The sequence below is a fragment of the Pleurodeles waltl genome, chromosome 1_2, assembly GCF_031143425.1.
Source record: "Pleurodeles waltl isolate 20211129_DDA chromosome 1_2, aPleWal1.hap1.20221129, whole genome shotgun sequence".
In the NCBI taxonomy this organism is placed as follows: domain Eukaryota; kingdom Metazoa; phylum Chordata; class Amphibia; order Caudata; family Salamandridae; genus Pleurodeles; species Pleurodeles waltl.
In genome coordinates, this window is record NC_090437.1 from 703,140,487 (window position 1) to 703,164,876 (window position 24,390).

General features: G+C 44.5%; 1 protein-coding gene across 6 annotated transcripts in view; it reads left to right on the forward strand.

Moving 5' to 3' along the window:
* The window catches only part of ARFIP1 (ARF interacting protein 1), a 359,169-nt gene that overhangs the window by 55,369 nt on the left and 279,410 nt on the right, over positions 1–24,390 (forward strand). For 2 of the 6 annotated variants that reach the window (XM_069242703.1, XM_069242714.1), the window contains exon 2: positions 7,894–7,970. The exons of 3 other annotated variants lie outside the window; for them this stretch is intronic. In XM_069242703.1, coding sequence (XP_069098804.1) covers positions 7,894–7,970 — 77 coding nt within the window. One more of the 6 variants, XM_069242732.1, reaches the window with a different exon arrangement.

Consider the following 24,390-nt stretch of genomic DNA (forward strand, 5'->3'; position numbering starts at 1 on the left):
ACCACTTCTACTCTAGGAACTCTTGCCTGTTCCACCACAATAAGGCTCTCGTATCACTGACTCCTGAAGTTTAACAAATGTCATCCTTGACTCAGGTGAACAATCCTTGAACACAATAAAAGCATTAAAAGTTGCCAAATGAAATAAATGTAGGGCCAACTTTTTATACCACACGTAAGAGTTACGAAGAGCAGTGTAAGGTTCCAACCTCTGATCTACTCTATCAACACCACCCATGTGCCTATTGTAGTCCAAAATGCACGCAGGCTTGATCTCTTCTGCAACCTGACCCCAAACAGTCACAGGGGAAGTACTCTCATCATGGATGGTAGATAGAATGTACATGTACACATCCCTCCTGTCTGAAAATTTTAGAGCTAGCAGCTCATTATTCCGCAAGGCACTGCACTGTCCCCTCTCAAGTTTTTTTTTTTTTTTTTTTTTTTTTTTTTTTTTTACAGACAAGCTCCCTTGGATAGCCTTTCCGGTTAGAACGGATTGTGCCAAAAGCAACAGTGTCCACTCTAAACAACTCCTTGAACAACTGCACTCCAGTGTAGAAATTATCTACGTACAAATTTTGACCTTTGTTAAACAGTCGTCTACCAAGTTCCCACACAATTTTTTCGCTAACTCCAAAAGTGGCCGGATAATCAGGAGGGTCAGTACTGGAATCTCTACCAGTGTAGACCCAGAAATTATACAGATATCCTGTACTGCTTTCTGACAGCATATACAATTCAATCCCATACCGTGCCCTCTTACTAGGAATGTACTGTTTAAAAACTAAACGCCCCTTGAAAAGGACCAAAGACTCGTCCACACTTATCTCTTTGCCTGGAACATAGACCTCTGAAAAACGATCTACAAAATGACCAAGGACAGGCCTAATCTTAAAAAGACGGTCACAATCAGGGTGATCTTGTGGCAAGGCTAAAGCATTGTCTACAAAATGCAGCATATGAAGAAGAAGCAAATAGCGATTACCTGTCATCATTGCAGGAAATATAGCCGTTGCCATCAAGGGAATAGTAGACCAATAAGAAGCCAGTGACGGCTTCCTGATCAACCCCATCAAAAAAGTCAAACCTAAATTTTTTTTCATCTCTTCCAGATATGTGGGAACCCACTGAGTAGCTCTAGACTGAGGCCTAAGTCTGGCAGCGTTGTCCCTCAAATATTGCTCTGCATACAAATTCCACAATCTCTTCCAAAAATACATCGTCCATAAACAAGTGAAAGAAATGGACAGGCAAAAAGTTTTCCGTATTGACTACACCCTGGGAGACCAGTAAATGCAGGTAACTGTGGCTGCTCCATGTTTGGGGCAATCCAGGTGTCAGGTCTTCTAATGGGAAACCCTTCAGCCCCAGGCTGCTGTACTCCTGGCACATCAATGTCCTCCTCTAAAACAGGCCCTTCATCCGCACTGATAGTAGCTTCCTCATCAGAAGAATACTCTTGGACAGAGAACTCACTGCCAGAATCTCTCACTTCCTCCTCTGCCTCAGATGCAGAGTCAGTCTCGTAATCATGGTCTGAAGACGACTCAAAGAGCATGCCAACAACCTGCTGAGCTGTCACTCTGTGGCTAGCCATATTCCTCACTAACAACAAGTGGATTGCCAACAACAACTAGCACTAAAATAAGTAATAAACAAAGTGTAGCTTTATCACAAAGAGTTATGTACTAAAAAGCTATACCACTCCCTTGCCTGAAAAAGCTACTCACCAGCAACTACTCAGCACAGACACAGCAATCACCAATGATATCCCACTAAAAAGAAAAAAACAAATTAAACATGACAACACAAATATCATTGTGCTCCAATCTAAGGACAATTTCACACACAATACTGCATTTAGTACACCACCTACAAACACGTCATTCATGCATGTCAACAATACTCCTTTGAAGTAAATTGCTTTCACTTACCTAAAACATGCAACTCGGCAAACCGCAGGACAACTATTGCCAAAACCGCAAGGATCCACAGCAAAGGAAGCAAAAGCTTTGAACTAGAACAAAAAGAAGAAATAAACTGTTATAATCACAAATACAAATACTTCGCCAGTTGACAAACACCCCGCCACCAAGAACTTAGAAATTGTCCCTGGTGCCTAAGTGGCTTCTGCCCCACTAGGAGGCAGATGGGCCTAAATGGGGGTTCCCCCAGCACAATAAAAACAAAGGGAACCAAAAAAAAAAATCTCTGACATCTTGGTGCCTTCTGCCCCCAATGGGCCTAAATAAAATAGGCTGATCTGCCTCCAAGGTGGTCAGAAATGGCCATCACTAACGTGCCCCCTTTGGGGGGGGCGACCCTTGCCAAAGGTGCTGCCCCCCCCACACACAAAACACACACACAGGATCCCTAGTGCCTAAGTGGATTCTGCCCCCTTTGGGGGCAGATGGGCGTTAAAAAAATAAAATGTCAGATCGGCCCCTAAGGGGGGGCATAAATGGCAAACAGCTCTGTGCCCCCTTTAGGGGACGACCCTTGCCAAAGGGGGCAAAAGGGGGCACCCCAGCACTAAACAAAAAAAGGGGAACAAAAAAATAATCCCTGCCGTATTGGTGGTTTCTACCCTCCTTGGGGGCAGATGGGCCTACAAAAATAGGCCCATCTGCCCCTAAGGGGGGCTGAGATGGCCAATACAAAATTTCCCCACTTTGGGGGGGTGAGCTTTGCCCAAGGGGTGCCCCCAAACACACAAAACACACACACCACACAATCCCTGGCACCTAGTGGGTTTCGACCCCTCCCCCCCGGGGACCAGATCCGCCAAAAAACGGATGGGGGGCCGAAACACATAAAAAATCATTGCCCCTGGGGCAGCGACCCTTGCCTCAGGGTTTGCTGCCCAAAAACAAAGAAAATTAATTCCCTGATGTCTAGTGGTTTTCAGGCCCCCCCCCCCCCCCCGGGGGCCGATCGGCCAAAAAATCAGCCGATCTGCCCCGGGGGGGCCGAAATAGGATAAAAAAAATAGCCCCCAATGGAAGTGACCTTTGCCCAAGGAAAAACCCTTTCTTTTCCCCCTGTGTCTGTTTCCCTCCCCCCCCACAAACCACCAAAAAGGGAAGGAATCACCTGTTTGGAGTCCTCTTCCCCTGACGTGCTGGAAGCAACTGGCTTCCAGCGCGTCCTCGGCAATACTTGATGACGTCGGCGCGCTGTGAGCGCGTTGATGTCAGATTGCCGAGGGGGGGGGGGGGGTCTGGTGGAAGGGGAAGGGATTCCCCTTCCATCCACGACCGGAGGGTGTGGGTTGGGTGCAGGACGAGGTGATCTCGCCCAAGGCACCGGAGAACCGGTGCCTTGGGCGAGATCACCTCGTCCTCGGCATAGAAGAAGTTAAAAATACATCTTTTGGTAAAGTTGGTTTTTAGATTGTCAGTTGAAAATGCCACTTTTAAAAAGTGTACATTTTCTTGCTTAACCATTCTGTGCCTCTGCCTGCTTGCGTATTCGACCTCTGGGTCAGACTGACAGTTGGGCTGTTGTGAATTCCCTCCTGACAGTGACACAAAGGGAGCAGGGGTATAGCCTGCATATCATGATGAGTCCCCTGGGCTAGAGTGGGAAGGGAGGAGCTGACACACCTGAAAGGGCTGGGCCTGTCGTCCCACAAAGCAGTTTCCAACCCCCTGGTGTGTGTCTGGGGCCAGGCCGGGGCAAGGCAGGATCTTGTGAGAAACCGAGACTTTCCTTTGAAGTTTGCCTTCTTCAAAGGCAGAAAGTAGGGGACCCCAAACCCCAGATTTTTAGATTACTTTTGGATCAAGAGGAACCTCTGCCAAGGAGAAGAGCTGGAAGACAAGTACTGCCCCTTTGCCTGTGAGTGTGCTTTGCTGGGTTGGTCTGCAGTTGCTGCTTCTGCCTTTGAGAGGACAAATACTGGACATTGCTGTGTTTTTCCTGCTTGTGAGGTGTCTCCAAGGGCTTGGACTGGGCTTGCTCCCTGTTCTGAAGTCTCAGGGCCATCAAAGACTTCTTCTGCCAGCATCTGGAGTCTCTTGCTGAGACTCCTACCCTGCCAAGTGGTGCCTAAACCAGTCCCTGGGCCCTTGAAAGGAGAGTCTGGTGGAACCAAGACTAAAATCGACACATAGGAGACGGGCAGGAATAAAATTGATGCAGCACCTGCTTTGCAGCTTAAAAATCGACACACCACCTGCATCGCAGCTAGGAGCACCTGTGTGGCTTCCAAAATCGATGCATCAGCCACACAACGCGGCTCTTAACGACCGTGTTCTGGAATTTTGAACACATTGTCGCTGGGCGTCAAAATCATTGAGAACCTTTGTGGATTTGAGGTTGCCCTTCCGGAAATAGACACATTGCTCTTCTGCAGGAGAGAAAAACGACACATCGCCTACCCGACCGAGAGGAAACAATGCATGGCCTCACTTGGGAGTAAGGAATCGGTTCACTGCTGACTTTTCCGACGAACGCTCGCCCACACAGCTTTATTTTTTACGCAAACCAGGTACCTTGTGTAAAAAAAAGTACATCCATTGATTTCTAAGGATTAAGAATCTTTTTACTGAAAATTAATAACTTTTGTATGTTGGATTTTTGTCGTTTTGGTCTTGTTTGATTTAGATAAATATTGGCTATTTTTCTAAACTGGTGTTGTGTCACTTTTGTGGTGTTTTCACTGTGTGTGTTGGTACAAGTAATTTACACATTGCCTCTGAGATAGGCCTGACTGCTTGTGCCAAGCTGCCAAGGAGGTGAGCAAGGGTTATGCTAGGTGTGTATCTCCCTTGCCCTGACTAGTGAGGGTCCCTGCTTGGACATCGTGCCAACTGACTGCCAACCAGAGACCCCCTTTCTAACAATCACTATATACACATAAAGGAAAATACAGTAAGTAGTTTAAAAAAAAAACACCATTAAAAGCATATAAAAACATTATCCGAGAGAAGTCAGTACTCTATATCATACACCTCATCCTACACTCAAATCCCCAACAGCCAGGTTTTAGTCTAGGTTTTAGTCTAGTTACTATTTGCATTACTCTAGAAATTCCTAGAGTGGCAGTCCTAAGTGATTACTGATGAGACAAGCAGAGTATAGAAACATACTTAAAGAGAACACAATGGATATGTCAGATATGTCAGCTTTAAATTGTTTTTCAATGGGCATGTATTGCTGGGAATCCAAGCAGACCTAAGGAAAGGGCCCCAAACCCATCACATTCAGACAGTTTATCATTTTATTTGTAAATGACTTGTTCAAAAGGCAATTTTATATGGCATTCTTCGGTAGTGGGTAGAGTTGGTTGAGGCCAGTGCCTGAGGACCCAGAGTTTGACTGCAGACAAAGAATTTGCTGTCCATCTATGCAAGTGTTTGATAAGGTCAAGAATGCCAGAATCATTGTGAATCGGTGTCAGTTGTATTACAGGAGTCAACTGGACCGATTGTATTCAAGGCCTTTCCGCCCTTCGAGCCTTGAGACTTGCATCTCCAACATACCCTGGTGTGAGGAAATCCTGTTCTATGCAACTTCCGATGGGCAAGACCTTTAATGCAAGACCTTCATTCTGACCTTGCAAAGTCATGGATATCCGTGATTCCTGACCATTGAGCGTCTGAACAGATTTTTTTGGAAGATGGTTTCCCTCTGAAAATCCCTAAGGATGGGAATAGAATAATTTTATCAAATCTCTGTGTATATCTGAAGTTGGTCTACCCAGTTTGCCAAACATGGTCAAATGATGTAAAAGAGAAGAGTCAACCAGTGTCAGTTGGGGGAGGGGAAATAGTTGACTTCTAATACAATTGTTCAGTTGGCTATAATGCCAGTGCTGGTGGTCAGCTCAATTGTATTCAGTTCTTGGATCTAGAAAGGGCTTAAGTTCACCTTTGAATAGTAGGCGGTCGATGTGCAACAGTCCTATGGCTACCTGTTTTGCTTTAACTAATGACCGAGCTGACCACAATCTCTGGAATGCACTTTTTAGTTTAAAGAAGACATTTATTATGACTTCACCACGAGGTTCCTGAGAGAGGAGATTAGCAGGTTGGAGGCACACGTTTAAAAATAGTCACAGCAATGAAAGGAAAATATATCAAAGTGATTCTCAATTGCAATGTACACAGCAAATATATGTGATTATATTCTAGCATAACTTCAAAGCAAAGAATAAAAGTCAAAGTTCATCACCGTAGGGCCTATCACTGCTCGTCATCTTTCACATGCCAGCAAGTTGATGACCCCCGTTCAACTGCGAGAAAGAGATTTTCCACCCTCACGGGACAGGTCAGGCTGTTGACGTCCACTCCTGACTGAAGTCTCGGAAAATTCCCCTCACTGCTGCCCAGGGACCCCTTTTATAACATTCAAAACATGCTGACTACTGTAGGTCAGAGTTGGTAGAAACACCGTCGAAAGTTGGCCAGGTTTTCAAGGCGGTCTCTCCGAAGGCCGAAAAACACAAAATATGCGCTTCCTTATCATGCTAGTGTTCGGTGAGAGAAAATTCGAAAAACACAAGCTTGGTTTACCATGTGGCAAAACAGAGCTCATCTGCAATGTCTCAACTGCAATGTCTAATGCCACGTTAAAGCCAGTAGGCATCTAAACTGAATACAAAATGTAATGTCTAATGCCACGTTAAAGCCAATAGGCAGCTAAACTGAATACAAAATGTAATGTGCTACTGGTGAACATTGAACAACTAATATACACCGTGGTGAAACACAAAGTCAGTGGTCAAACATAATTATTTTCATTACACTACCCAACCGGTTCCTTCAGGGGTTCGTTGATAATTTGTTGTCCTGTACTTTCCCGCATAGAGCCTTTCATATGGATCCATGTGTAAGAGTTTGTGGTAATGTTTACAAATTGATAACATGCAGTCCATGATTGCGTTAACAAACGGCATGTACAAAAGTTAATTTTATTCAGCATTAGCATAGACTCAGGACAGTGTAGTAGTCTTTTCTCAATGGTGACCCTAGCCAGCTTTAGTGGTGTGTTTGGTTAAAACAAAAAAGGCTATTTGCTACAAATGATGTGCTTCAAAATACATGTTCACATTTGGGAGATGCAGACCTTCTGAAATTATAAGTGTGTGAAGTGTTCCAGGTTTCATCCGGGGCCTGGCTTCTCCCATTATAAATCTTTTACTATCAGAATCATTAGTGTATGGGTTATAAATAAGCTAGGAAGCATGCCAGAGACATGATTATAGCGTTATGCTACTGTCATTTTCACTACAAAAGACAAACGATCTGCTTGAGCTATCAGCGGTTTATATAGTCCTCCACTGTGCTCCCCATACCTTTATTCCCCTTGATACCAAGATATTTCAAGCTCCTGGGGAACCACGCAATGAGCAATCTCGTATACTGAATCTTTGTTCTGCTGCTCATGGGTAGAGCCTCTCATTTCTCAGTTAATTTTGTAACCGGGGAATATGTCCGCAGAATATCGGCTGTATGTAGAAGACCTTTATTTGTCCTTGTGTTTCTGTGTTTGTCGATATGCCAATGGCTGCATGGAGAGGTTACAAACTCAGTAAAAACAGAAGGCTTGGAAGGGAACATAGAAGGTGTTGACAAAAGCCCTCTTAAGTGTATGCTTGGAGTAGTAACAACGTACTGCTAACATGCTTTGGAAGTTAAGTCCTTGGCCACGTTCGTCACACTGAGACCGACGTGAATGGGTTGTTTTTCAGTTTAATTGTATTTATGTTAGTAAGTGTGAACTGTGCTTTATATGTGAGCAGCATCTTATTTCTCCGGGGACACGCAGGGAACAGAGACAGAACATATGTAATTTGTGGCGGTTTTGTTCTGCCTTTTAGGCTGAGCAAAGCCTCAATTCATCAGAAGGACAATTGTAATGCATGCTGAATCTGTTTCACTTTTAGGTATGTCTGACCACAACGATTCCACACCTAGCAATTCAACTACCCAGGCCGCAGAAGAGGTCGAGTCCGACCCAGAGGTGATTGTGTAAAGTTTGCGTTAACTGGAAACAATCAGCTAAACTTAACCAGTCTATTCAGCGCTGTGTACAATTACAGATTAACCTGATTGGGGCTAATTAAATTTAAGCAAGTAGGTGGATAATTATGGTGGCTTCATTACTGGGTTTGTGATCATTTTGTTTGTAAAATCAAATGTTAAGTATTCATTACAACACACTGCTGCACCTTTAAAATTCGTCAGTCTCCGGTTTTTCCTCCTCCAAATGATTTCTGGATTTTTTTCAAATGTTAAATGAAAAAAGTGATAATGTAAACCTTTTTCTATACGTTACTTTTCATAAACTGCAGGTAAGTGTTGTAGAGGATATAGCCCAACTTTGTAGTTACGTTGGAAGAACGTTGCTTGATTTTACGCAGTTGCTGTCATGAAAGCGAAGCACAAAGCACAGTTGCTCCAGTCCCATGACATCAGTGGTGGAGCTGACACGAGAAAGGAGGACTTGTAAAACAGTACTATATTAGGAGGAAATAAACAATACATATCTGTGCTCACACTGGGGCAAAGTGTAAATGACATTAACAGTGGTTTTGTAGTTCCAGAAGAATTGAGATATATATGTATCCACATGCAACACAGAAAAAATATTTTTATTCCATAACAGCGTTTTGCAAGCTGAGAACCCCAACATGAAAAGTGATAAGACATGGAAATTGCATGAAGTTAACAGTCATGGTGTTAAAAATAATTTGAACAAAGATGATTTTTTAAAAAGATAATGTAAAATAATTAGCCCGATCAACACTACATTCGTATTCTTATATAACATCAAAGTGCTAAGCCGATGAGTGTGTTACATCCCCAAGCTCACATTCAAAATTTGCGTCATAAAATTGCTCACACCTGTGAAGCTCTTCTATGATAGCCATTGGTTGTAAACCCAATGTAGACCAAGTAGTAGCTATCACATCATGACATTTTAAATGCACACCTATAGTGTTATTTTGCCTCAAGTATAATACAGTGGCCATAATCAAGACATACAAGAAAAAAAAATGTTTATGAAAACAGGTTGACCATCTCTATGGAAATCAGACTATCACAGAAATTTCCATGTTGGCTGACCAGTTACGGTAGTACTACTTTTCTGGATAGCTAGCTGTTAAAGTAGCTCATTGGCAAAACTCTGTACACTGTAGTAGGAGAGATCACTTCTTTTATCTTATGTCTTATAATGACCAAAAAAAAAAGTAAAGAAGCAAAAGTAATAGGGTGTCGGACATAACACTAAGCCAAAGCTCATTATAGGACGGTAGTTGAAGGAGTTAAAGGAAGAGGACCTAACAAGATAAGAGTTTCAGATTTGTTACATGTAATCCTGAACCCCTTTCTTTACAACGGGGTTGTGGAATTTAATACATTACCTGCTTGTTAATGGAACATGTTGCTTCATAAATCTACTTGTCCTGAAAATAAATCTACTTGTCTTTTTGTGGCGATAGAATGCGGTGACAAATTATGGCCTCATTATATAAGAGCTCAGATAATGGCCTCTCTGACTATGCTAGGGGTCATACTATAGTAGGGCTTGAATACTAGCAATTTCTTTATTTTTCCACCTTTCTGCTCATCTACGTACTGGGGCTGGTGGTAGCTGTAAGCAGTTGTTCCAGTGCCAGAATGCCCTTGCATGTTGTGTGCTTTTCACCTGGTCTTCTCTAATTTTTTTCTTATTAAGAAGTGTTTGAAATTTACTCCTGACAAGGGTCAGAAGTAAAACTTCTTCCAGTGTTGGTAAATGGGTGATTAGATTGAAAGTGAACTTGTAAACACTTAAGAGATTTTTGCATGTGCTACTTTACACATGCATATTTTGCTCGTGCTAAAATACAGTTCACATATATTTTCTAGGAGTATGATTTCCTGGTCTATTTCTGTAAGGTTGTGTGAATTCATGAAATATGTAAATCTGCAGTAATGCCAAGGCACATATCATGGGTGCGCTTTCTTGACTTTCTTTGAGAATTGAGCCCCTATTTAGGTTTGGCGCTAACCAAGACCTTTTGTTTTTATTGAAATTCTGTATCTCTATCCATCTATCGGCTGGCTTCACTGTGAATGATTGCAATCTGCTCTTTGACAAGTAGCATATCAGCACACAAAGTATTGTTCAGTGCCAGAAACTTCTATGGCAGTGTGTGTGTTATGAGACCAAAAAATATTTTTGCCAATGTTTGCTACAATAGTGAGGGCCCAAAAGCTCCCACAACAATAAAGTTTTACAAAAACAATGCCAAAACAAGTTGCTTATTGACAAAATCAAAAGACTGACTACCAACGTCGGACCTATAGCGCTTTACTAATGCTTGTTTAATTTCAAGCTTCCCATAATCGTGTTGAAACTGGTTACGCTGGCTTTCATTATGAATATTTTTAGGAAACACTAGCTTGCATCAACACATTTTACTGAATGAGGCATCATAGAAATGGTACCTGAAATTTCACAGTAGTATAGCAAAATGCTTTTGTCTCCTAGTTGCATTTTTTGTGAACAATTTATTTTGAAAGCAAAGAATCATCACTCTTGCATTATGTGTAGCCTTGTATTGTTAAACCTTGCAAATGTGTGTACACATTTTTTACTGGAACCACTGTCTGTAGTGCAGTCAGAGCTTACAACATTTATTTAGAGCACTCAGCCTAATAAAGTCTTTGCATTAATGAACCATAAATACAAGTTATAACAGCATTAACATGTAGACTAAAATATTACCTCTACTGCAGACAATTCCCTTCCCAGCTTCATAATGTGGTACTGTTAATTCCTAGCTAAAGGGTTTGTGCTGTAGGGGGTTGGGCCTACTTGTACCAATGACAAAATAAACTTGAAAACGTGTTGTCCTTGAACCCAAACACTATGTCCTGGGCATTGAGCGATGGAAATTCTACACTCCTGTTACAAACTTTTTTTTTTAAAAGACCACGAAGGAGGAGACTTTGGAAGGATGGCGAAAAATAGGACTGGCCAAGTTTTGTCTTCATCCTTGATATAGAATCTTATAAGATCTATTAACAATACCTATTTGTAATTTGGTTCAAAACTGTGGTTGGTTATTCAGAGACCCATGCTTGTGCTGAAGAATATGTCTAAAACTGAAAGCTATTGTGCGGACTTGTTTCCAAGGATATACAGATGTTTTATTGCTGTTTGTAAGATTAAAATGGAACAATACCCAGCCCAATCTTGAAGATGGCAAAATGTGTTGCATAGGCTTTTCTGGCAAAACCAGTTATCTACCTTTTAGGTAATGCGTTCGACCATGCAAATTGGAAGGCCTATCCCAGTGCTGTAAGACAAACAAGCACAAAAAGCAAACAAAGAATTAAATACCTGAAACTCCATTTAGTTCTTTGGATTTAAAAAATGTTGTCTTACTTGGACAACTTGCAACACAAAGTTTTTAAGATATTTTGATCACTTTATCAATATGGCTAAATTAATGCATGCTGCCACTAGGTCTGTCATCCCCTTTACTAGGGAAAGACAACTACACATTGGTATGGTGCTGGAGTACGAGTGTTTCACATGTGAATGATGATGCACAAGCTGGGTTCTCTATCCTATACTTAAGCCTACCATCAATAAACATACCAGCTGCTCCTAATATGAGAGATCTGAAGCAGTCCATCCGCTTACAAAATTAAATACGCAGGGTGCTCCAGTTAAATCTACCTATACAGACATACTTGTACTCTATTGCTAAGTCAAATTGAGTTGTTCAGTTATAAATGTGTATTGTTTATTTGTGCCCTGTATGAGTGTTACTGTTCTACCCTCGCTGACTAATTTGCCTAAACTTAATTGTCGCTTAGCAGTTGATGGTAACTGTTGAGCAAGGGAAGCAGAACCCATTTAATAGGCCACTTTGTTCAATATTTAGTTTAGTATGGGATGATACAATGAATGCTTCTTGTCTGCTACTCTAATTAAAATTAGTTTGTCTTTACAGGAAAGGCACCACTCATGACGTGATCATCTCAGAGTATTAGCCAACCTAACTACCTTGTAGTTTTGTGCTTTCAGTGTTATTCGTAAATAACAAGTTAGTTTGTGTTTGAACACTCACAGTAAATAAGAGTGAATAGGCTCAGCAGGCATATGGCAAACACCTTGTTATAAACCCACAGGCACTAGGCTTTTTTGGAAGATCAAAAACAAGAAACTATCTATAACAACTGAGCCATGTATCTGATATAGACTTTTAGCCACAGATTTCTTACCATAGAATTATTCCCAGGTGTCCAACTGGATCTGGAAACTTTTCATGAGCAGTACTCCTACGCTTGGCATTGTTGGCACCAAAATTGACCCTTGTGGTGCCTAGATTGGCTCCACCCAAGCATGCTCACGTCAGTTCTTTTCTTTCGGTGCTGTCCAGCGCAGATCTGGAGAAGAGCTACCCCCTCAGATTTTCACTATGTTTTGTTGACGTTTTGTCGACTTAATTTGAGGGTTTTCCTCCCGCAGTGGCAGGAATATCATCTAAGAAGGCCGGCTTCAAGCCCTGCGTCACCTGTCATTGACCGATGTCGGTGACGGATCTGCAACTTGTATACCTTTGGTGCCTCAAGCGCAACCACGACCCAAGGTCATGCTCCAGCTGCCAAGCCATGAATTTGAAGGCTTCTAGGGGGCGATCCCTCAAACTCCTGGTGGCTCGGCATGCGATTCTGCAACAGTGAAGGTCCCGGTAGAGAAGAAGGTCCCTGGAGTAGTCGTGGACTTGGAGATCCTTGTCACACTCCAAGTCGTTGGGTCACTTGGGTAAGTCCCGCCATAAGAAGAAGTTGTCGAAGTTGTCTTCGACTTCTCCATGTCCATCGGCTGATTAGGGAAGGGAGCTTCTGCATTTGGGGTCTGGCTCCGTGGTAGAGACTGCGCCTGGGCCGTCTCTGCACCATCCTGATTTTATGGGAGCTAGAGCGACCCTCACTAAATTTAAAGAATTCTGTGAGGCTATGCGCCTCATTTTGGGCAGCCTGACCCCTCCAGTGTGCCTTTGGGCCAGAGTGGTTGGGTAGGTGCCCCTTCTGATTCTGCCCCGGCACCAGTAGGGCCCCAAGATTCCATTCCTGGGTCCAGACCAATGGCAGTCGTACCACCTCGACCTTCCCTGGCGCCATTCCCGATGCAAAAGCTCCCAACCATATCCAGCGCCATCTGGAGCCATGACTTCCAGGTCGGAGCGGGAGCCCTATTCCAATGGGCTGGAATTTGTGGAAGAATGGGAGGGGTTGCTGGACCTTCGGGATACCAGCCTTACAACACTTTGGACTGGTGTGAGGACCTGAGTGAGGTCAGTGGACTGGATACTTCTTTGAGGTACTGGTATGCTTTCTCTCCCTGCCGTGGCTATGGAGGAGGGAGCGCCATTCGCTATGGTGGGGAGGAAGGCGGCTAAGGTCGTGGACCTCAGTTAGCCCTCAGTGGTGGTCAAGATAAATGTCTTGATATAAGTGCTGCAGCCTGGAATGTCCCCATCAGAACTGCTACTCCCCTTTAATGAGGTACTTATTGGATGTCCAGCTTGGGACTTTTTCCAAGCCCAACACTGGCTCCTGTGAATAGGACTGTTATGCTTCACCACTGCCCCACACCTGGGGTCCCAAGTAGCTCACACAACACCCCACTCTGGAGAGCTTGATGGTCCAAGCTTCCACTTCTCATGTAAATCCTGGCGTATTCCCAAACGCACCAGTGGATCGGTAATCCAACAGGCTGGAAACATTGGGTAAGAAAATGTTTTCTTCCACCAGCCTGGCACTGTGGTCTGTGAATATTGCCTGCCTTTTAGACTGCTGTGGGATATGGTAGTGCAGGTGCTGGTCCTGGAGAAGGCCTGGACTGTGCTCTCCCAGGCTGTTGCCGACAGGAGAGATGCTGCGAAGTTCACCATCCGTTGTGGTGTGGACACCACCGACTCAATAGGCAGAGCAGTTTCATCGATGGTGTCCTTATGGTACCACGCTTGGTTGAGAACCACTACCTTTTCTAGGGATGTCCCAGTATCACTCATGGGCATGCACTTTGATGGCTCCTGTCTCGTCAGAGACAAGATGGATGCAGCGCAGGAGCACTTTAAGGACAGCAAGGCTACAGCCAGGTTCTTGGCCCTTTCCATGACCCCTCACCCCTCCCCAAGCTCCTTTTGCTTTTTTCACGGCCACAAGTTGGGTTCCCAACCACATCCTCACTCTCATCAGCCATCACGGCGCGCATGCTTCCCAACCTTCGCATTATGGTGGATGCGGTGCCTACTGACCCTGTGAGTTGGGCAACCAGCGGTCGGGCCAGTCCACCTCCCTCCCCACCTGGCAGCTGGAGCCCTCAAGCCTTCCTTGTCTGCCCTCATACCATCATGAGCACTATTCCCTCCCCTTCATGATCACCCTTCCCCACGTGCCTCCATCGAACAACAGGATGACGAAGAACCATCTCTCCCTTTTACGCCAAGAAGTGATGGCCCTCTTGGCCAAGGGTGCCATAGAGAGGGTACTGACACCAGAAGTGGGCCATGGTTGCTATTCTTGCTACTTTCTTGTGCCCAAAAAGGACAGAGGCCTTTGTCCTGTCTTCAGCTGGCGCCCCTCAATTTCTTCCTCAAGAAAATCCTCATGCTTGCTCCATTCCTGTCTGCCCAGGACACTGGAGACTGGATGGTAGTGTTAGACTTCTATTTTCACATCTCTGACCTGCCTGCCCACAGAGGTTAGCTGTAGTTCACAGTAGGTCATGAGCACTTTCAGTTCATTGTGCTCCCCCATTGGCCTTTTTCTCTCTCTTTCTATCTCGCTCTCTCCATCCCTCTCTCTCTCTCTCTCTCCATATGTGTGCAAAGACCATGCTGTGGACGTTATCAAGGCCTAGAGCAAGGAATTATCATGACAGTCTTTTTAAATTAACACCATGTTGACAAAGTGGATTTGATGCCTTTCAGAATCTCAGGATTTCGTTAGCGCCATAGAAGTCCTTGTAGTGCCTAGGAAGTTAACCCAAAAAGAGATTGTCGATAGTAAATTTATGAACTCCCTGAGAAAGAAGTGATTAGGTTATAGGTTCTTATGAGGTGGGAGGCTCAATCATAGAAGATCTTTAAGCATTTACCATGAGTGGGACTTTGAGGTTTGTAGAGGCTGAGGTGTGTCAACACTTTTAAGGGCCTGCAGTCCAAAAATAAGGAATTTGATAAACTGTATTGGTGATTCCGATAAGAGTAGAAATGTACAAACTCATGAAATAATTTAACCTCATTTGAGCAATTAGTCTACACTGGAATATTGGTGTACTTGTGAACTTAATTGCAATGACTTGCTGACTTTTTTTTCATGTGTATTGTACGTTTTAAGCAATGAATGAACTAATGCGAAGGATAAATTATTTTCAGTAAATACTGTTTGGATACCTGGCGTATGAGCCCTGTTATTATGTAAGAAAAAAGGTTCACTGGTTCAAGAAGCGATATGTGCGTTGGGTTTAAATAAGAAATGTGCACTTTAATTATGAAAACATGGAACCCATAAAAATGGAATGATCTCCTTCTTTCTAAATAATTATATATGAAATAAATCAGTAGAAGAGAGCCTTATATACTTTTGACTAATGCAAATGCTGTCTTTTCTGTTGGGGTCAGTAGGATTCGGCATATGCCCATCACAGAGTTCTGTTTGTAGCACAATTCAGCTGATGTTATTCTAAGCATACAGGGGTGTGGAATTTAATACAATAACGGCTTGTCCATGGGACAGGTTGCTTCTTAAATCTACTTGTACTGTAAAAAAAATCTTCTTGTCACTTTGGTGCACGGTACTGCGGCAACAGATTGTCAGCAATCTCATTATGTAAGAGCTCTCATAATAGCCTCCCTAGTTATGCCAGGGCTGCTGCCATTGTAGGGCTTGAATACTTGCAATTTCATTCCCTACTGTAGCAATTTCCTTATTTTGCCACCTTTACACAGATCTACGTACTGTGCTGAAGGAAGCAGTAAGCAATAATTCCAGGGATGGAATGCCTTTGAGTCTGCAAACCTACTAACTTGCATGCTTTAAGGTTTTTCACCAGCTCTTCTGTAATACCTTTTGCCATAATGAGAAAGGTTGGAAATTTGCTCCTGACAATGGCAGAAGTAAACGTTCTTCCAGGGTTGGGAAATTGTGGTTGGAGGGAAAGTAAACTCTCAGTAGATTTTCACATGAAGAAATCTACACATGCATAGTTGCTCGTGCTAAAATACAGTTCGCAAATATTTTCTAGGATTACGATTTCCTGGTCTTCTTCTGTAAGTTCTTGTGAATTCATAAAAAACACTAATTCAAAGACCTACCCAATGGGTGCACTTTTGTGACTTTCTTTAAGAATTGGGTCCCTAATTAGGTCTGGATTTAACAAAGACATTTTGTTTTTATTAAACTTCTATTTCTCTCTCTGTCTATCAGCAGTCTTTACTGTGAGTGATCTCATTGTGCTCTTCCTCAAGGAGTATATTGGTACACAAAGTAGTTGTGTTCAGTGCCAGGAACTACTGTGGCAATCAGTAGCATTACGAACTGGAGGAGGAAGGGGGGCTGCAAAGAACATGAAGCCCCTTCTCTCTCCAGACTCACTCAGGACAGAGGCTGTGCTGAGGGGGGGGGGGCTGGAGGGGTCCCCTTGCACCACAGGGGCTGCAGAACCCTTGTTACGCTACTGATGGCAATGTGTGCTTTTCAAGACCATAAACTTTTTTTGCTTTTTGCCAGTGTTTGTTGCAATGGTGAGGGCCTGGCAGCTCCCACACACTAAAGTGTTAAAAACAAAAACAAAAAAAAGCCATGTCGCAACATGACACACATTGACGAAACCAAAAGACTCACTACACATGTCGGATCATTTTGCTTTGCCAGTGCTTGTTTATTTTCATGCTTCCCATAACCTTGTTGAAAAATGGTTACACTGATTTTCCATACGGAATATTTTTGGGAAATACCAGTATGCATCAACACGTATTACTAAATGATGCTTGGGAAGAAATAGTAGCTAAAAGTTCATAGTAGCAAAACATTTTTCCCCTACTTTAATTTTTCTGAACATTTTATTTTGAAAGCAAAGAATCATCACTTTTGCTTACAAGCTTCTGCAAACATTTGCATCTAATCAGAGAGCACCCTGGGAACATTATCCTTAACCTCATATTGTTAAACTTTTCAAACATGCGTACACTTTTTGCCGGAACCACTGTCAGTAAGGCAGTTTGACTTTAAAACGTTTATTTATAGCGCTTACCCTAATAATAAAGGCTTTTCATTAATGAACCATAAATACAAGTTAGAACAGCATTAACATTTGGACACATATTATCTCAACTGCAGACAGTTCCTTTCTCTATAAACTGGCAGCCAAAGGGTTTGTGCTTCAGGTGATTGGGCCTACTTGTCCCAAGGACAAAATAAACATGAAAACTCGTTGCCCTTGACCACAGACAATATGTCCTGGGTGTCAGGCTTTAGGAATTCCACATCCCTGACGCACCATTGCTCGCCTTTTTTTAAACTTAAATGTCTGAGGAAGTGTTTTTTGAATTGCTGTTGCATGTAAAGCATTCACTCTATTACAAAATCTTACTGTTAATGAAACCACATTCATGTGGTTTAATAACTAGGCTATCAACTGAGGATCCAAGAGACCTGCTGCAGACTGACCTTTTCCTTTTGTCTCCATTCTGTAACTCTTGGAATCACTTCTGTGTTTCATTTCGTTTAATTGTGAGCATAGAACAAGCGCTACTCCAGTGACTGTACATTTTATTTTTACAACCAAATGTACTCTGCAAGGTCAAATGTCAAACGTTTATGGGCCTATTTCTCAAAGCTACTTAGTTGTCTAAGTTTGGCTTACATGTGCAAAGGTTGGTGTTGCACTGATAGAAGCACTTGCAAAGATTTGTTAGTATTACCCCTCACATGAAATGGGGTTAGTGGGAAATGGTTGCTTCAGGGCTGCAATGCCTTGTGAGTACGTGCACACCCACTACCCTATAAACTTCTTAGTCACAGATTTTGCTTCACCCCCTTCCCATCCTGAAAAAGTTGAACATTTTACTACTGACAAGGGGGTGGGCAGGGTGAAGGAAATACCCCTGCAGGATGTTGGCTGTGTAGTGGAGAGGGATTTCTCTCCTGGAAATAAAATATATATTTTTTATTGTAGAGAAAAATAGTGAACAAGTGCATTTGTAGTTGTTCAGTGGCTTTCTGCATTAGCAGAAATTAACTAAGTGTATATGAAAAAAGATTACTTGCAGTACGCTTGGAAAGCTGTAACTGCAGACTAGCATAAGTTGTAGGTTTTCTTTTATGAATTACTGATTTTAAATCTGCACTACAGCACCATGCAAGGTCATGGATTGGTGGGTGTACTTTTGCAACTTTAAGAACAGGCCTTTAATTTGTTCTTTCTTTTTAATACATGTTTCTGATGGATACAACTACCTGTGAATTCCTCACCTTATGAATTCTCTCAATGCACCAGCATTCAACGGAAATTTTCTTCCTAGCTCTCCAAGTCGATGAGTACGTCACAATTGCACGGCTCCGCACACGGCTCATCCGTCTGACGTCATTGAGGCAATAAGAAGCCATCGCCGGCATGCTGACGTCAGTCCCCTTTTTCCTGCGCCTTCCACTCTAAAGTTTTTTTTCCTGGCTCTCGAACAGTTACTGTTTAGAAGGAGTTGTTGTCGAGTTACAATGTCTCCACAGAAAAAAAACGAGCTATAAACCTTGTCATGAGTGCGGAGGTCGCATGTCGGCTACAGATCCTCATGAGGACTGCGTGTGGTGCCTAAGCTCGGACTACGACGTGGAGGGGTGCGTGTCCTGCCAGCGTATGAACCGAAAGCCTTGAAGGAGAGAGAGACTAAGCTCTTCTTGCCAAAAGCTAAGAAGGAGCATAAAGGTCATTGAAGATCTAAGGCGAGGGACTCTTCTTCACATAAGTCCTCGCGGTCGCATAAGAAACGGTGCCAGCACGATTCTTGATGCTGTTCTTCCAGGGATCGCTCTTGGTCTTGGTCTCCTCTGAGACGGTGCCGTACGGCGTGGGAGGTCAATCCAACAGTCACTCCTCCGCCTCAGACTCCACAGGCTACTCCGGCGCCGTTGTTGATAGAGGTCTTCGAGTCCTCCGGTTCACTTTTCTCCTGTGTCAACTCATGGTCAGGAGTCGTGGTACAAGCTTCGGATTTGATTCAAGTGCCTCAGGACGAGCACGGAGTGGATCCAGCAGTGTTCCTTAATGCTGTGTTCAGCATTTTCAACAGAGCTATGACCCCTGCTGGTGCACCGGCTGGTCCCACAAGTCCATTAGCTTTCACGCTGGGTTCGCTGGTGCTGTACAAACAGGCCCCGTTTGTACCCTTCTGTCCAGCTGAAGGTGCTGGTTCATCGCCGATGATGTCCCCCCAGATTATGTTGCCGACGGCGCCGATGGAGTCAATGCTGGCGCTGGCTGGGTCCCGATTGGGAAGCAGTGTCTCTCCACCCTCTCCTCTGCCGAGGCGTCCATTGCTTTGAAACCGGCATGGTCGACGTTGGCTAATTCTCTGTCGACGCTGCGGTTGGAGGCCAGACTGAGGTCAAGAAGGAGGGCCTTGAGGCTCTTGGAGGAGCAGGAGTATCGGCAACAGCTGTTGGAGGAAGGAGAGATTACTGAGCCTATGGGTGAATTTCAGGGCCTGGACTCTGTAAGTGGCCTAGATACATCCCTTGAGTGGGATCTTTCAACCCCTGGCGAGCTCACAGAGGACGCAGCATCTTACCACAGCATGATAAGAAAGGCTGCTGAGTTCTTGGACCTTCCTTTACCAGCATCGGAGGTAAAGACGAACATCCTGACTAAGGTGTTGCATCCTTCCTCTAAGTCTTCGGAGCCACTACTCCCTTTTAATGATGTCCTTACTGAGCCCATTCTAGACATTTGGAGGAAACCCGTCACAACTCCAGCGGTTTCCAGGACTGTGGCTAGGAGGTACAGAGTTGCTCCAGGGGATCCACAGTTTTTGTCTCAGCATCCAACACCTGAGAGCTTGGTAGTGCAAGCCTCTTGATCTGCCCGGGCTGCACCTGGTTCGTTCCCTGCTACTCCATCAGATAGAGAGTCTAAGCAAATGGAGCAAGCAGCAAAGAAAGGTTTCTCCTCGTGCAGTATGGCCTTGAAGTCTATCAATGCTACCTGTGTGCTGAGGAGGTATATTAATGCCCTGATGGACACGGCAAGAGCTGTGGTGCCAAGCTTGTCTCAGGATGCGCAGGGGCAGTTTGATGAACTCCTGTTGGACACTCAGGCGGCGGCCAAGCAGATTATCCAGTCTGGTTTGGATATGGCAGATTCGGTTGTCAGGGCAATGAATACTTCAGTGGTGACCAGGAGGCATGCGTGGCTTAGGTCTTCTGGCTTTTCCACGGATGTTCAGACAAATTTGTTGGACCTTCCATTTGATTGCGAGAAGTGTTTTGGGTCCAAGGCCGACTCAGCTTTGGAGCGTTTTAAAGACAGCAGGGCTACTGCAAAGTCCTTGGGACGCCAGGCTTCAGCGTCCACACCTGTTAGATCTTTGCGGCGGTTTAGGGGTTTTGGCCGTGGGTCCATTTTTTGTGGGAGGCCACAGTCCAGCATGCAGCAGCCTGCCAACCCTCTCTATAAGTCTTATAGAGGGCAGGGGAGGGTTAGAACATGAGGAGCAACTCAGCAACCTCCTGTCTCATCTTCTTCCTCTGTGGGAACCCTTCAAGGAAAGCAGCCCTAGTTTTTTCTCCATCTCTCATCCTACTTCTCCAGTAGGGGGAGGGCTATTTCATTTTCTCCACGAGTGGGAGTTAATCACATCGGACTCTTGGGTGCTGAAAATTGTGGGGAAAGGTTATGCCCTTCCTTTTCGGGAGTTTCGCCCTCCCATGCCTTCCAGTCATTCGTTTTGCATGGATCATCTCCAGTTTCTTCAGCAGGAGGTGCAAGTCATTTTGTTAAAGGGTGCAGTAGAGTTGGTTCCAGAGCAGGAAAATGGTCAGGGATGCTATTCGAGGTATTTCCTGATTCCCAAGAAGGATGGTCGATTTAAGCCTATCCTGGACGTGAGGATTTTGAATTGGTTCCTCAAACAGGAGAAATTCAAAATGCTGACCCTAGCACAGGTGCTTCTGGCTTTGAACAAGAAAGACTGGATGGTGTCTGTCGACTTGCAGGATGCTTATTTTCATATCCCCATTCTGAAGTCGCACAGGAAGCATCTCCGGTTTGTGGTAGGGTCGCAACACTACCAGTTTGCGGTCCTTCCTTTTGGTCTTACTTCCGCACCTCAAGTCTTCACGGAGGTGATGGCGGTGGTTGCAGCAGATCTCAGAAGGAAAAGAGTATCTGTATTGGCTGATCAAAGCCAGGTCCCCAGAGCTTGTGCTGCATCACTTGCAAATGATAACACGGTTGTTGTTCATCCTGGGCTTTACGGTAAACGTGCCCAAGTCTCACCTGGAGCCCTCTCAGCACCTCCTCTTCGTAGGGGCAGTACTAGATACAAAATTGAATCGGGCCTACCCTCCTTCCTCAGAGGATTCAGGACATTCGGGTGTTGATTCCAATGTTTCAAAAGGGAGCGGCTGCTCCGGTCCTCAGGGTCCTACGTCTGCTCGGTCTGTTAGCTTCTTGCATTCTGTTGGTCACTCATGCACGTTGGCACATGAGGGCTCGCCAGTGGTTTCAACACAAAGGGGATCTGGAGGAGTCGATAACGATCTCCAGAGAAGCTGCAGCGGATCTACGATGGTGGGCTGTGGACGGCAACCTTTCCCCATGGAAGGCCATTTTGCCTCTTACCTCCGGTGGCCACGGTCATAACGGGTGCTTCCACTCTAGGGTAGGGAGCTCATCTGGGGGACTTGGAGATCAGGGGCCATAGGTCTCCAGCGGAACAGATGTTCCACATCAATCTGTTAGAATTGTGGGCATTACGTCTGGCTCTCAAGGTCTTACTCCCGTCCCTTTGCGGTCAAGTCAGTTCAAGTCCTGATGGGCAACACTACTGCGATGTGGTACGTCAACAACCAGGGAGGTGTAGGGTCGTACCTTCTCTGCAGAGAGCCTCTCCAGCTCTGGTCCTGGGCGCAGGACCATTGGATTTTCATAGTGCAAACCATCTGGCCGGAGTTCTCAACGTACGTGCGGACAGTCTCAGTCGGCATTTCTCGGCCGATCACGAGTGGCGTCTCCATCCAGACCTGGTTTTTCCCATCTTTCGGATGTAGGGATTGCCACAGATAGATCTGTTTGCCACTCAGAAGAACGCACACTGCCTGTTGTTCTGTGGCCTCCAGTATCCGATGCAGGGAGCGTTGGGGGACTCGTTTCAGATGTCTTGGTGCGACCAGTTTCTTTACACGTTTTCCCCCATACCCATGATTCCTCGGGTTCTGAGGAAGATTCGCCAAGATCGGGCTCAAGTCACTTTATGAGCTCCAGGTTGGCCAGGGAGGGTGTGGGACACAGACCTTCTCCAACTCTCAATGTGCCCTCCGCTCCGTCTCCCTCACAGGGCAGACCTCCAGTCGCAGGGGCAGGTTCTACACCCCCACCTCCAGAGCCTGCTCCGGCATGCCTGGAGATTGAACAGGGCAATCTGAGTTCCTTTTCTCTCCCTCCAGAAATGGTGGATGTTTATCTTATCTGCCAGGCGACACTCCACCAAGACTGTCTATGCTAACAGATGGGCAAAATTTGTTGCTTGGTGTGTTGAGAGGCAAATTGATCCCATTTGTCTGATGTTTTGCTTTTTGGCCTTTCCTTGGCACAGAAAGGATGTGGAGTTGCGACTGTGAACGGTTATTTATCAGTGCTGTCGGCCTTTCTGTTCCTTCCTGATTAGCCTTCCTTACTTAGGTCCCCTATAGTTATTAGATTCCTGAAAGGTTTGACTAACACGTTTCCTACCACTCTGTTTGTCATGCCTCAGTGGGATTTGAATTTGGTTCTGACTTGCTTAATGGGTGCACCGTTTGAGCTTATGCATTCTTGCCTATTGAGGCTTTTAGTTTTAAAAACAGATTTCTTAACGGCTATCACGTCGGCTAGGCGTGTGAGTGAGCTTCAGGCTCTTAGTGTGAAACCTCCTTTTACAACCTTTTATGCTGACAAGGTGGTGCTGAGAACCAGGGCGTCTTTCCTTCCTAAAGTAGTCACTCCCTTTCATATGGATCAGTCTATAACACTCTCATCCTTTTACCCTCCTCCTCATCCATCAAAGGAGGAGGAAAGACTTCATCGCTTGGATCCAAAAAGGGCTCTGAGTTTCTACATTGAGAGGACAAGAGACTTTTGATTGATGATCAACTCTTTGTTGGATTTGTGGGCAAGATGAGGGGCATGGCCGTCCACAAGAGAACCCCTTCCAGGTGGGTCATTCTTTGCATAAAGATTTGTTATTCACTGGCAAAGAAGGCTCCTTCTGAAGGTTTTAGGGTCCATTCCACCAGGGCTAAGTCTGCTACTTTGGCCTTGGCTAGAAATGTCCCAGTTGCTGAAATTTGTAAGGCCGCAATTTGGGCTTCCCTCCACACTTTTGTGAAGCATTATTGCTTAGACTCGGAAAGTTAGGAGGGACTGCCATTTTGCGCGTTCTGTTTTGCAGGATTTCTTGGTTTGACCGGTCAGGCACCCACCTCTGAGTGCGGGACTCCTTTGGGATTCTATTCATAAGGTGAGGAATCCAAGGGTAGTTGTATCCATCAGAAGAACAAGTTACTTACCTTCGGTAACGCTTTTTCTGGAGGATACAGTAGCTACCTGTTGATTCCTCACAGTCCCACCCGCCTCCCCAGTGCCTGTCTGGTCATACCAAGACTTCTTTTATTATAAATGTATATACGTTTTTGGTGTTTTTATATAAACAGGTATTGTGGTTTATATTTGTATTTGGATTGGTATATATTGTTCTTGTGAGGTCGGTATTCACTTGTTTGCCTCGAAGGCACGTAAAAAATGATGAAACTGATGTCAGCACGCCGGCGACGACTTCTTGTTGCCACTATGACGTCAGACGGAGTCGCATGCGGAGCCGTGCATTTGTGACGTCTTCGTTGACGTGGAGAGCTAGGAAGAAAATTTACATGGAAGGATGGTGCATTAGGAAAATTCGTAAGGTGAGGAATCCACAGGTAGCTACTGTATCCACCAGAAAAAGCGTTACTGAAGGTAAGTAACTTGTTCTTCTGTTGAAGATTTCACACAGATTCTACATTACATTTTTTTAATATTGGCATGCATCAAACACATTTCATTAAATGATGCTTTAGGTATTTTAATTTGTCCTTAGAAATTGTGAGATAGTTTGCTAAACGTTTGCAGTGTTAGTCTA